The sequence below is a fragment of the Lepisma saccharinum genome, chromosome 9 (assembly GCF_977018435.1).
Source record: "Lepisma saccharinum chromosome 9, izLepSacc3.1, whole genome shotgun sequence".
NCBI lineage: Eukaryota > Metazoa > Arthropoda > Insecta > Zygentoma > Lepismatidae > Lepisma > Lepisma saccharinum.
The window spans coordinates 73,374,931-73,388,283 of NC_139237.1; the positions used below are offsets into that span (position 1 = coordinate 73,374,931).

At 38.3% G+C, this 13,353-nt stretch overlaps 1 protein-coding gene across 2 annotated transcripts in view; it reads left to right on the forward strand.

Annotated features, from left to right (window-relative positions):
- Positions 1-13,353, forward strand: part of LOC145992141 (multicopper oxidase 3-like) — a 104,410-nt gene that overhangs the window by 43,126 nt on the left and 47,931 nt on the right. For both annotated transcript variants that reach the window (XM_083128408.1, XM_083128407.1), the window contains exon 2: positions 9,584-9,683. In XM_083128408.1, the coding sequence (XP_082984534.1) occupies positions 9,584-9,683 (100 nt within the window). The remainder of the gene's footprint in view (positions 1-9,583; positions 9,684-13,353) is intronic.

Here is a 13,353-nt window from a genome sequence, read left to right on the forward strand (position 1 = left end):
TCAGTAATTTATTTCAATATAATAATTCGCTGGCTTATCTCTGAAGATTTTGTTCGATTCACATTGAGATTTCAAATTTAAAGAACGGATGAGGGAGCCTTTCATTATCATCTCGCCCAGAGCCTCGCGATATGTTGCTACGCCACTGCTCATTGATTACAATGCGACAGCTGGGAGGCTCGTGTCCCTATCTATGTTGTTGATTTCTACTTTTCTGGATTAATCCCGACGATTCAAATTCAAATTATATTTTTCTTTATTAAAGGGCGAGGTTCAGCCTGTAGCTGTTGAATGGAAGACTGAACAATAGATGATGGAAGAAACACACCAGTGGCGTGCCCAAGGGGGTTGGGAGTTGGTGGGAGTTATAACCCCCCTCCCCCTTTGGCCCAGTATTCCTAGACAAAATAACATCAAATGCAGGAAAAGATGGCAAAATGTGGGCTGACTACTAAAAAATGTATACTTAACATTTTTTTTCCCAAAAGTCCTGGACACGCCACTGAAACACACATAAATGTCTTACTCGAGTTTCGAACGTACAGTTATGCTAACCCGAAAACCCTTGATTACAAGACGAGAGAGAGCCTTAACCTCTAAGCACATCATGAAAATTCGTTTTTGAAGACAGAAAATCTAAAGTTATCATCAGCGCATTGCACAGTATGTAGAATGACAAGAACGCACCAAGTAATTTATTTGAAATGTTCCAGTTAAATGTACGCGTATGCAAATGTAATGTATGTACTACGTGTGCAGTATGGGAAGGCACGTTGAGGGTTTGGTTGTTGTTGAGTTTGTTTCTGCGTTCTGTTTATGCACAGAAAAACTAATCGGGACTAGACCAACAGTTTAAAGTAGAACCCGAACCACATTGTGCCTCCACAATCGAACTCAGGGCTCCTTGATCACAAGGCGACGACGTTATCATTACGCCATCGGGGATGTATTGTGGGTTTGGAGGTACGGCTCTACACCTTCTCGATCTTGACTATAACAAAGATGTGAAAAGCACCTTAATCCCCCGGGTGGCATAGGAAACGAGAGGTTGGTTCATACCCTGAGAGACATATCGACAACGAGAATCGATCCTGGTTATCCCACGTAGCAGTCAGATGCCGTACCCTCCTATATTGAAGGAAACGTACTTAGAAAACAATAAAATACCAAAATTTGAAATATATCTAGGCTACTCTAAAAAATATGTAACTCAGTTGACACCAAAAGCATTGGCATTAGGGCATTCCTTTTGGTGTTAATGCCCCCCCCCCCCCCCGACGACGCAGTGGTAGCGTCACGTCCCGGGCGATACCCGGTGGAGGCACATAGTGGTAAGGATCCCACTTTAAACTGTAGGCCCAGTCCTGATTAGTCTCACTGTGCATAAAGTGGACTTAAAACACCAAATCAATCAATCTTTTGGTGTTAATGCGGAATTGACATTGCTTAGCACCATTTTCTGTCAAATCACACACCACGTATGGAGTCGTTTAACACTCGATTAGGTGTTGTGTTACACCAATTAGGGTGTTTCACCATTTTTGGTGGCAAGTCAGTTGCTTATTTTTTTTAGAGTGTATCTGGCCGAATGGATAACGTTTAGCATGATTAAAGATGACTTAATTTCCCTACTTTATTTATTTATATATATATATATATATATATATATATATATATATATATATATTTTAAACGTAACTTTACAACTTTTGCAACCTAATCGTGATGATGAAAATAGGATTATGGAAGAACAGAAATCAATGCACTAGGAGGCCTAGGTTCGAATCCTGGCTAAGGCATAGATCACATCAGTTCATAGTTCATTGTCACCATCACGAATCTGAAAATAGATTGGAACACTGCCGTATATCAGATTCTACCTCAGCCGACCTCCATGGCAGAGTGGTTAACACAGCGAGCTACGACGGCATCATCAATTTCGTCATATCATCACTCATCCTCATCGCGGCGACTAGCCAAAAGTGGCAGAAAAGCGATAAATAAATCAATCAGTCACTCCCTATTTACAGTCTGGAGAAAAAACATTGACCATAACTATGCGTGTTTCTTAATGTGAACCTATTTACAGGTGAGGGAATATTTTTTTCTCCAGAGCAATTGCAGTATGTATTTAAAAAAATTACTTAATCTAGAGATTTGTTTAATCATAGGTTGGAAACACTGCTTCAAAGCACCTTCGAGAGACGGTGATTGTTTCCTATATAAAAAATTGCACATGCGTTCCACATGCTTACCTCCACACAATGTAGCCCTTCTTTGAACCTTGTGGTTTGAGTTACCACATGACGTGGCTGTTTAGAATTGAAGACTTCATTTGCAGATGCTAATTCACGATAAATGGCGCAGCTTATACACATAAAACGTTATCACCCTTTGTGAACTTCAGCAGCTGCAGAAGAGACGACTTTACTTTTAGATAAAAAAAATGTAAATTTTCACTTCTTGAAGAAAATTGAATGACTTAATTTGCTAGAGCGTTCAACTTTGTTCATTATATATTGTCCACTGTCATCCATTCTCATATATACTCTGTCCCGGTGATCTCTGGAGGAAGCGGACGAAAAGAAGTCTGCAGTAGTGAAGCGAGATGGCTCCACCAATGAACACATGAGAGGGAATAGGATTACGTGGAGGGGTGAAGCGACTGCAGTTACTATCCTTTACAGCAACCTGTACTGCTTCGCTCTGCACACTTGATTTCCCTCCTTCTCTGCCGTTATGTGCGGCCTTGCTCCAGAGATAACCAAGACAGAGTTTAGTACTATCCTGGCATGTTCTTTCAGTCAAAGGAACATGATTATTTAACTAAAACACAATAAAAATGATCACATGAATAATCGTAGCATTCACGTGGTTCGTTCGTCAAATAAAAATCAAAGTCAAGTTTTCACTAAGAGAAAGGAGTATATTTTACTTCTTAGCAAAATAAATACTTATATGCATAAAATCCATTTCACTCAAAGAAATAACAGCTTCTTACAATTCAACTTGACCACTCTTTAAACTCAAAGTTCGAGTTAAAAGTCAAGACAAAACACAATCGTAATTCCCTTACAAGATATATATATATATATATATATATATATATATATATACAGGTCAGTCACTATCCTGACATTATCAGTGATGGCTTTAAATATCACATATCACAAAATGAGTAACAGAGATTAAGATTAATAACAATAAACATTTGTACAACGAGATAGGTAATTATACCAATAAATATTAGTGCAATGGGAAAGGACGTGTCAATCCTAATACGGATAGCCATAATTAATGGCAATTTTAAGGTGGTGGAACGAGATGCGACCAGAAGAAAGAAATTCCTATGGTAAGAAAGTTTAGCACAAAATAAATAAATGCAACGCAGCCTAGTGCGAAATAAATGATTGTGATTGGTTTATTTTACTTCGCTTTTCTGTCACTCTTAGTTAATCGCGAACATTCGATATGAAATTTATGAACACTCGCAAAGAACACACATACTCAGGCCGGGATTCGAACCCGGGACTACTAACGTCGTGACCTTCTGTGCTAACCACTCCGCCTCGGCTGAAACAAATGATTGTGAAGAGGTTTAGCGCAAATGAAATGACTGCACTGTCATGTTGCACAGAGTTAATAGATGCTAGAGTTTTCAACTACGGACCCATCCTTCTAATTCAGCAGATAATGGTTAGTAGTTTTTTCAAAAATATTGAAAACTATATCACACTGTCTGTCATTCAACTTGCATATTATACTGCAAATTTTTTAACAATGTTGAAAAAGTAATTTTTACGATTTGATTTTTTTGATTTGATTTGATTTTTGATTTGATTTAGTTTATTTCACTTCGCGTTTTGTGCCTCTTGGCTAATTTGCGAAGATGGGGATGAGTGATGAAATGATGAAATTGATGAATGGACATTCACAAACAACCAAGCCCGACCGGGATTCGAACCCGGGACCCTTGGGCTAACCACTCGGCCACAGGGTCGGGCCAGTAATTTTTACGAATTTGAAAAATATATAATTGTCCATTTGAAGTAACCTGGAAGAAATTGCCACTTTATTCAACGAACTTAAATAACATCCAAAACGGCAAAGTAAATTATCTCTTTAAGATTTGCCTAATATACTAGATATTCAAAATATGCCACGAAAGAAATAACTGCGAATTGGGCCAAGTGCGAAGAAAATCACTGACAAGGTAGTTGTGTGCGAAAGAAATGGCTGTGAAGCAGGTTTAGTGTAAAATAAATTACTGAGGAGCGAATTTCGAGCTAAAGAAATGACCGAGAAGCAAGTTGTGCGGAAAAGAAATGACTGAGAAACTAATTTAGTCAAAAGAAATGGCTGTGAAGCAGGTCGAGATCAAAAGAAATGACTGAGAAGATAATTTAGTGAGAAAGGAATGACTTAGATGCGAATTTACTGCGAGAGAAATTACTGTGAAGCAGGTTGAACGAAAAAGAAATGACTGAGATGTGAATTCAGTGAGAAAGAGATGGCTGTGGAATAGTTTGAGAGTAAAAGTAACGACTTAGAAGCAAATTTCGTGCTAAAGAAATGACCGTGAAGCAAGTTGAGTCGAAAAAAAATTCCCGAGAAGCAAGTTGAGTGGAAAATAAATGACTTGAGAAGCAAGTTGATCGGAGAAGAAATGACTGAGTAGCAAGTTGAGTGGGAAAGAAATGACTGAGAAGCAAGTTGAGTGGAAAAGAAATGACTCTGAAGCAGATTGAGTTCAAAGGACATGACTGAGAAGCGAATTGAGTGATAAAGAAATGTCTGAGAAGCAAGTTGAGGGGAAAAGAAATGTCTGAGAAGCAAGTTGAGGGGAAAAGAAATGTCTGAGAAGCAAGTTGAGTGGAAAAGAAATGACTGAGAAGCAATTTCAGCGGAAAAGAAATGACTGAGAAGCTAGTTGAGCAGAAAAGAAATGACTGAGAAAAATACGTTTAGCGGAAAAGAAATGACTGAGAAGCAAGTTGAGTGGAAAAGAAATGACTGAGAAGCAAGTTGAGCAGAAAAGAAATTACTGTGAAGAAAGTTGAGCAAAAAGGAAATGTCTGAGAAGCAAGTTGAGTGGAAAAGAAATGACTGTGAAGCAAATTGAGTTCAAAGGACATGACTGAGAAGCGAATTGAGTGCTAAAGAAATGTCTGAGAAGCAAGTTGAGCGGAAAAGAAATGTCTGAGAAGCAAGTTGAGTGGAAAAGAAATGACTGAGAAGCAATTTTAGCGGAGAAGAAATGACTGAGAAGCTAGTTGAGCAGAAAAGAAATGACTGAGAAAAATAAGTTGAGCGGAAAAGAAATGACTGAGAAGCAAGTTTATCGGAGAAGAAATGACTGAGTAGCAAGTTGAGTGGGAAAGAAATGACTGAGAAGCAAGTTGAGGGGAAAAGAAATGTCTGAGAAGCAAGTTGAGGGGAAAAGAAATGTCTGAGAAGCAAGTTGAGGGGAAAAGAAATGTCTGAGAAGCAAGTTGAGTGGAAAAGAAATGACTGAGAAGCAATTTCAGCGGAAAAGAAATGACTGAGAATCTAGTTGAGCAGAAAAGAAATGACTGAGAAAAATACGTTTAGCGGAAAAGAAATGACTGAGAAGCAAGTTGAGTGGAAAAGAAATGACTGAGAAGCAAGTTGAGCAGAAAAGAAATTACTGCGAAGAAAGTTGAGCAAAAATGAAATGTCTGAGAAGCAAGTTGAGTGGAAAAGAAATGACTGTGAAGCAAATTGAGTTCAAACGACATGACTGAGAAGCGAATTGAGTGCTAAAGAAATGTCTGAGAAGCAAGTTGAGCGGAAAAGAAATGTCTGAGAAGCAAGTTGAGTGGAAAAGAAATGACTGAGAAGCAATTTCAGCGGAGAAGAAATGACTGAGAAGCTAGTTGAGCAGAAAAGAAATGACTGAGAAAAATAAGTTGAGCGGAAAAGAAATGACTGAGAAGCAAGTTTATCGGAGAAGAAATGACTGAGTAGCAAGTTGAGTGGAAAAGAAATGACTGAGAAGCAATTTCAGCGGAAAAGAAATGACTGTGAAGCAGATTGAGTTCAAAGGACATGACTGAGAAGCGAATTGAGTGCTAAAGAAATGTCTGAGAAGCAAGTTGAGCGGAAAAGAAATGTCTGAGAAGCAAGTTGAGTGGAAAAGAAATGACAGAGAAGCAATTTCAGTGGAAAAGAAATGACTGAAGCAGATTGAGTTCAAAGGACATGACTGAGAAGCGAATTGAGTGCTAAAGAAATGTCTGAGAAGCAAGTTGAGTGGAAAAGAAATGACTGAGGAAAATAAGTTGAGCTGAAAAGAAATGACTGAGAAGCAAGTTGAGCGGAAAAGAAATGTCTGAGAAGCAAGTTGAGTGGAAAAGAAATGACTGAGAAGCAAGTTTATCGGAGAAGAAATGACTGAGTAGCAAGTTGAGTGGGAAAGAAATGACTGAGAAGCAAGTTGAGGGGAAAAGAAATGTCTGAGAAGCAAGTTGAGGGGGAAAGAAATGTCTGAGAAGCAAGTTGAGGGGAAAAGAAATGTCTGAGAAGCAAGTTGAGTGGAAAAGAAATGACTGAGAAGCAATTTCAGCCGAAAAGAAATGACTGAGAATCTAGTTGAGCAGAAAAGAAATGACTGAGAAAAATACGTTTAGCGGAAAAGAAATGACTGAGAAGCAAGTTGAGTGGAAAAGAAATGACTGAGAAGCAAGTTGAGCAGAAAAGAAATTACTGTGAAGAAAGTTGAGCAAAAAGGAAATGTCTGAGAAGCAAGTTGAGTGGAAAAGAAATGACTGTGAAGCAAATTGAGTTCAAAGGACATGACTGAGAAGCGAATTGAGTGCTAAAGAAATGTCTGAGAAGCAAGTTGAGCGGAAAAGAAATGTCTGAGAAGCAAGTTGAGTGGAAAAGAAATGACTGAGAAGCAATTTCAGCGGAGAAGAAATGACTGAGAAGCAAGTTGAGTGGAAAAGAAATGACTGACGAAAATAAGTTGAGCTGAAAAGAAATGACTGAGAAGCAAGTTGAGCGGAAAAGAAATGTCTGAGAAGCAAGTTGAGTGGAAAAGAAATGACTGAGAAGCAATATCAGCGGAAAAGAAATGACTGTGAAGCAGATTGAGTTCAAAGAACATGACTGAGAAGCGAATTGAGTGCTAAAGAAATGTCTGAGAAGCACGTTGAGCGGAAAAGAAATCTCTGAGAAGCAAGTTGAGTGGAAAAGAAATGACTGAGAAGCAATTTAAGCGGAAAAGAAATGACTGAGAAGCTAGTTGAGCAGAAAAGAAATGACTGAGAAGCAAGTTGAGCAGAAAAGAAATTAATGTGAAGAAAGTTGAGCAAAAAGGAAATGACTGAGAAAAAAAAAGTTGAACAGAATAGAAATTACTGTGAAGCAAGTTGAGCGGAACAGAAATGATTGTGAATCAGGTTGAGCGTGAAAGAAATAACTGGGAAGCGGAAGTTAATAGAATGTTTCGAATCATGTCAAAGGAAAAGAAATTACCATGAAATGCACAAAAGTTTGTCCCTGTATAGCTACATGGATAAAAAACAACCACAAGATTCTAAATAATTGAAAGTAAATAGATCTTAGTTGGGAGTTCCTAAATCTCATAAAAATAAATTCGTTTTTAGATCATCCTGGAACCAAGCTTCAGATAGAAATAGCAAGGATTGACTAGTCACGTAACGATAAGTGATGAATTCTGTAAGACATTCTCGGAACGAAGTGTCATTGCTTTGTCGTGAACAAGAATAGTTTTCTAAATCGGCACAATGTCAGCGTCCTCTCGCATCAGCTATTCTTTCGCTGATTACAAAGCAGCCCGTCAGTTGGATACCAGCACTTTCCTTCCGACTGCAACGGTACCTGTCTTCGACATTTATCTTCATTGGACACGCTGCTTTTTCATCTGGGTGTGCTAATAAATTCACAAAGGGGAAAGGACGGAAGAGAAAAAGCACAGAGATTGTACATGTTTTTACTTGGAGATTAAGGGAGAAATACACCGCGGAACTTTCTACAATTAGAATAAAGATGGCGTCAGTGAAGCTTGTAGACAAGGTTTGTTCTGTAAGGCGGTCCACAGTATGGTGTCAAGAGACGATGCAAGCAAATTTTACTCTCAAATGATGCCAACTAAGGATATCTTACAATATGGTTCTAGTAATGTTTACATGCATTTTTTAAATACAAAGACCTTTCATTACATGTGTAAGTATATTAGGGAAAATAAATGGTAATCCAATCAGTATTATGTTATTACTGAGGTTTTTAGTGGGAATGACTGCGAGGAAAATATTTCGAATCAATGATTTGAAGTACATAAGCATCTTTTCTTCTTACGCTCGCACATACTCAATGACATACCCTCCGGGTGGTTGGTGGGGTTATACTCCCCCTTCCTTGGCTCAAAGTTTATTTTTTAAAAAAAGTCGTCAGGTCCATGAATATATGGTGAAATATAGCATTGGCTGCTGAAAAATCCAAACACATCCCCCGACATCCACACTTCTTCTATGGCCATATCAACACCTCACAAGATGTTTGCACATGTCACTGCGCATATGGTGTCTTGTTTGTGATAATATGATTGATTGATTTTTGGGTGTGGAGGGCCTTCCCGATGGCCTAGTGTTAACATCGTCGTCTTGTGTGACCTACTGTTTACAGTGGAATGAGAACCACTATATGCCTCCACCAGGTATCGAACCCGGCATCCTTTGATTACAAAGCGCCGGTTTATTTTACCAATCATTATCGGGGAGAGCTGTGAAATTGTCTATGAGTATCTTCGGACCTCCCCGATAAAGTGTAGTGGTAACGTCCTCGCCTTGTAATCAAGGGGTCCCGGGTTCGATACCCGGTGGAGGCATATAGTGGTTCGGATGCCACTTTAAATTGTAGATCCAGTATCAATTAGCCTATCTGTGCAAAAAATGGACTTATAACCAAAACTCAAATCAAATCTATGAGTAACTTCATGAATTTTTCTCTTGCATAAGTGTTTTGAAGGAATGAATGTTTGATATGCTGGTGCAGGGATTGTCAACAGCTTTAACAGGCAGTTCCTTCTTAGCGAATCTCCCTCACAATTTATTTTATCTCTTAATCATTTCCAGCATTGCTTTCTTTCACCAACTCCTTCCATCATTTCACACTCTCCATTCTTAGCCATAAACACTTTTCCTATCATTTTCCCTCCAATAAGTACATTATTATGATTAAAATTTCGTTTCATGCACCACCATCGGAGACACAATGCCGTGCAATACAGAATATATAAACCCAGTAGACATGAGGAGTAGATGAGGTAAAATGTTAAATTTCATGTCTGAAAGCTGTTAAAATGTGAAATATATTATTTTTAAATTCTAGCATTAAAAAATAATGCTACAGTGGCGGCCATTGGATGGCCTCCAATACTCTTAGAAGTAGAATCGAAACTTGAATTTCTTACATTTTTTATCACATGGACACTTATCTTACAAGATTCCATAGACCTTGCTGTATCATGACGTGACAAAATATATTTTGTTTCAATGTTAACTTTTTCTCTCCTTATCCTGCTTTTTTTTTCTTCCAGAACCGTACTTCCTGCCTTGCGATAGGCCGTGCCATGAGCTGGAGTGGCCAATGATATGTCGCTTCAAGCTTACATTGGAAGTCTACCAGACGTTTAGCAGGTAAGGATATAGTCTAGAGGCAGGAAAACCACATAGCCAATAGTGTTTTGCTTTTCGTATTCTTGTAAAGATACTCGTGGTGGAATCAAACACACGAAGACTGCATATTCACTGATTTTGATGTCTGGAACTAACCTAACCTAAGCGCTGATCTGCAAAACTTGGGGAAAAAAGTCAGGGAAATCAATCTGAGTAAAAATGTTGGCGAATTTTAAAATTTCACCCAAACGCGTGAGATAAACTGTGGGATAAAATTCGAAAAAGGTGGTCATCATCAAATAACTCGAGACAGAATTGAAATATTGTGACAATAATCGTTACTCGGGGATTTTTGGGGTCGCTGATTACGAATCTGACAATATTTTTACCAAAAACAAAATGGCGGATCCAATATGGCGGCCAAAAATTCACAAATATTGATAAATATTAACGAAAATCGTTATCCGGGGGTTTTCGGGACTGCTGATTACGGATCTGACAATATTTTTTCCAAAAACAAAATGGCGGATCCAATATGGCGGCCATATTGAGCAGGATTTAAGAATGAAACTTAATTCCACTTGTTTCTTGAAGCAGCTTCTTTGTGGGAGATATTCTACATAATATGAGTTGTATTTTTTTATATTTTATTCATTTTTCGAACAATGTTGAATGAACTTGAATCTCTCAAATAGCAGGTGTAGTTTAATCTCTAAGGCAGACCGAAGCGACACGTATCGCTTGGAAGTGAACACTCAGTAATCAATGCATTCTTTCGAACCGAAGAGACACAACCTGCACGTGTCGCTCGGACTGGGCCGTTTTCTCAATAGTTCATCCTCTCGTTTCGGCCTATTTTTCGCGCATGCGCGTTGAATGCTTGCCGATACAAATATCTGTCCCAAATATCTCTGGAGCAGGAGAAAGAAAACAAGTGTCTGCGCAAGTAGTGACGCGAGAGTGCTCCACCAATGAACACATGAGAGGGAACGGGATTGCGTGGAGGGGGTAAGGCGACTGAAGACACCAGTAGGGTTGTTGAAGGTCCTGGAACCCATAAATTCTAATGGGTTGAATTGGGTTCCGTTTCAGGACCGGAACCTCTAAATTCGGTACAAGTTTTGTATTGTTTCAATGGAAAAAGGTTCCTGGACCGGATTTAAATTAATCTGGAAAAAATATTCCTTGACCGAATTTAAATTCAACCGGAAAAAATGTTCGTGGACCGAATTTAAATTCAACCGGAAAAAATGTTCGTGGACCGAATTTAAATTCAGCCGGAAAAAAGGTTCCTGGACCGTATTTAAACTGATCCGGAAAATAGGTTCCTGGACCTAAAATACTTTACAGATAAAAAGGTTCTTTTCGGTCCATGCCCCATTAACGCTTGCTGATTTTCTCTCCTGGACCGGAATTGAATTTATTTAAAATTCCTGGACCTTTAACAACCATGGTTACCAGCCTTTGCAGTAGCGTGTACTGCTTCGCCTTGCCCACTCGATTTCCCCCACTTCTCTGCCGCTATGTGCGGCCTTGCTCCAAAGATACTTGGGACAGGGTACGGAGTGAAGGTCCCCTTGTCGCTTGTCATTTCCATGTGAATAATAAATGATAACCCGTAGCGCAACAGCCCTTGCGGTCCAAGGTCTAAATACAGACTCCCACATGCTTCAGCAGAATTGAGCGATCATCCAACCAATTACGGGGTGTACAAACTTCATCACGATGGTGGGAGGTCCCATACACAGGCCGAAATTTCAGGAGAAAAGTTTTGCTCTTTCCCTAGGACTCTCGAACGGCCACGGTGTGGGACCCACCAATGTAATATGTCGTGTCATTATTTGGTCTATTATTATTATTACTATATTTGTTATCGTGGTTCGTCTAGAGTGCTTATTGTAATCAGTAAATAACACATTTAAAAATAATAAGTAAGGATGTATTGTTGGTGTTCATTAATAGTATGATACATGGAATTGAGAATTTGAGATTTTTTTGTGAACTTTTAACTTCAAACGTTGGTGCCATGGGCGTCGGGAGGGGGGATCGAACGGGTTGGTGGACCCCCCTGGAAATTGACATCCTTTATTTAAAGATACCAAAAAGCCGAAAGTTTGTTACTCTTATCGTTCTCTTAGAGGAAAAGGTCTAAATATGGGCCCCCCTTTTTATTTTGTCATTTTCGGAGGGAAAAAATTAATATATCAAGCACCTGCCTTTAAAATGCATATCTATGAAATATATACTTAAATGTAATAGCATGCTAAAGTATAGAAGGTCTCCATTTTTTTTTAAAAAAAAGCAATTTCCAAAAAATGGTAAAATGATGTATTTCAAAATTGTGGTCTAAATATGGACTACTAGTGGCAATATCACAAAAAGCAATTAAAATTTAAAGAAAACAGTCATTTATCGCTAAAACATTATAAAATTCATATTTATGAATAATCTGTTGTTTTGAAAATCACGCGGAATGGGAAAAATCGAAATTAAGAAAAACTTCCAAATATTTGTTGAAAATGTGATCTCATCATAGCCCATATTTAGACCACCACGCTATTTTTCTTCTTCAATTTATTTTCGCTCTCTGTGGTACATATTTCACAAACAAATCATGACATTATAAAAGCCCACATTTGTTTTATGTACCGCTAATATCATAACGTATACAAAGCAGATGAGAATTCAGAAAACGCTGAGTTAAAACATACCTGCAAAAAGTTTTCGGAGGTCGCAATTCTATAACAGAGTCCAAGGCCGAATCTAACCACCACTTTCTCTTGCGAATTGGCGCCGCAACCTTTGTCCTTGACAGATAAGCAGTTCCCATAGCCTCTGCCAGGCTGCAGCACCCGGGAGCGCTGATAACTCCAATTCCCATATTTAAACCTTCGCCAATATTTAGACCTTCTCCTCTACTGTTAAGAACATAAATAAAGTTCATTTAGTTAGTATTCGAACAGAATAATCAGTTAAACTAAAAATGCATTGGATGAAACATTGAGTGAAAAATACAGGACCAAGGTTATATTCTACCATTTCATCCAAAGAATAAATGGTTCCACAGGTATCAAAATTCAAATAATTACAGTTGTAGGTGAGAGGTCACACAACAAACCTTATGAAAAAAAAATCCCCCTAACATTTCAAGCCTTTTCTTGAACGAGACGTACAAAAGTTAATATCAAAATGCATTTCAGATACTAACTGCATAAAAAACAAAAGAAATAATAGAAAATAGTTGCGCTGGCATTCACTCGTTTGGTGGATCGAGTCTCCCCATTGATAATAATAATAATAATAATAATAATAATAATACTAATAATTTATTATTATTATTTCAAATAAAATTTATTTTTGTTAGCTTATAATAATTATTATTGTATAATAGCATTTATAACCGTGGTAATAATACTTATTATTTATCTACTATTCAACTATTATCATTTGCCCGACCCCCCCTGCAAAAATTTCTGGCGACGCCCATGGTTGGTGTTTTGAACTATTCACAACTTTCCGCACATTTTCTGTTCACATACAGCGCTTGGCTACACTGCATTGTCTCGCAGGCAGTGATGTGCGTCTACGCGTAAACAAGGATAGTCTACATTCTACACGTAGACTATTTTATACACGTAGGTTACGTAATCTATGTAAATATCATAGCGAAAGGTGATAACTTAGCAAAGGG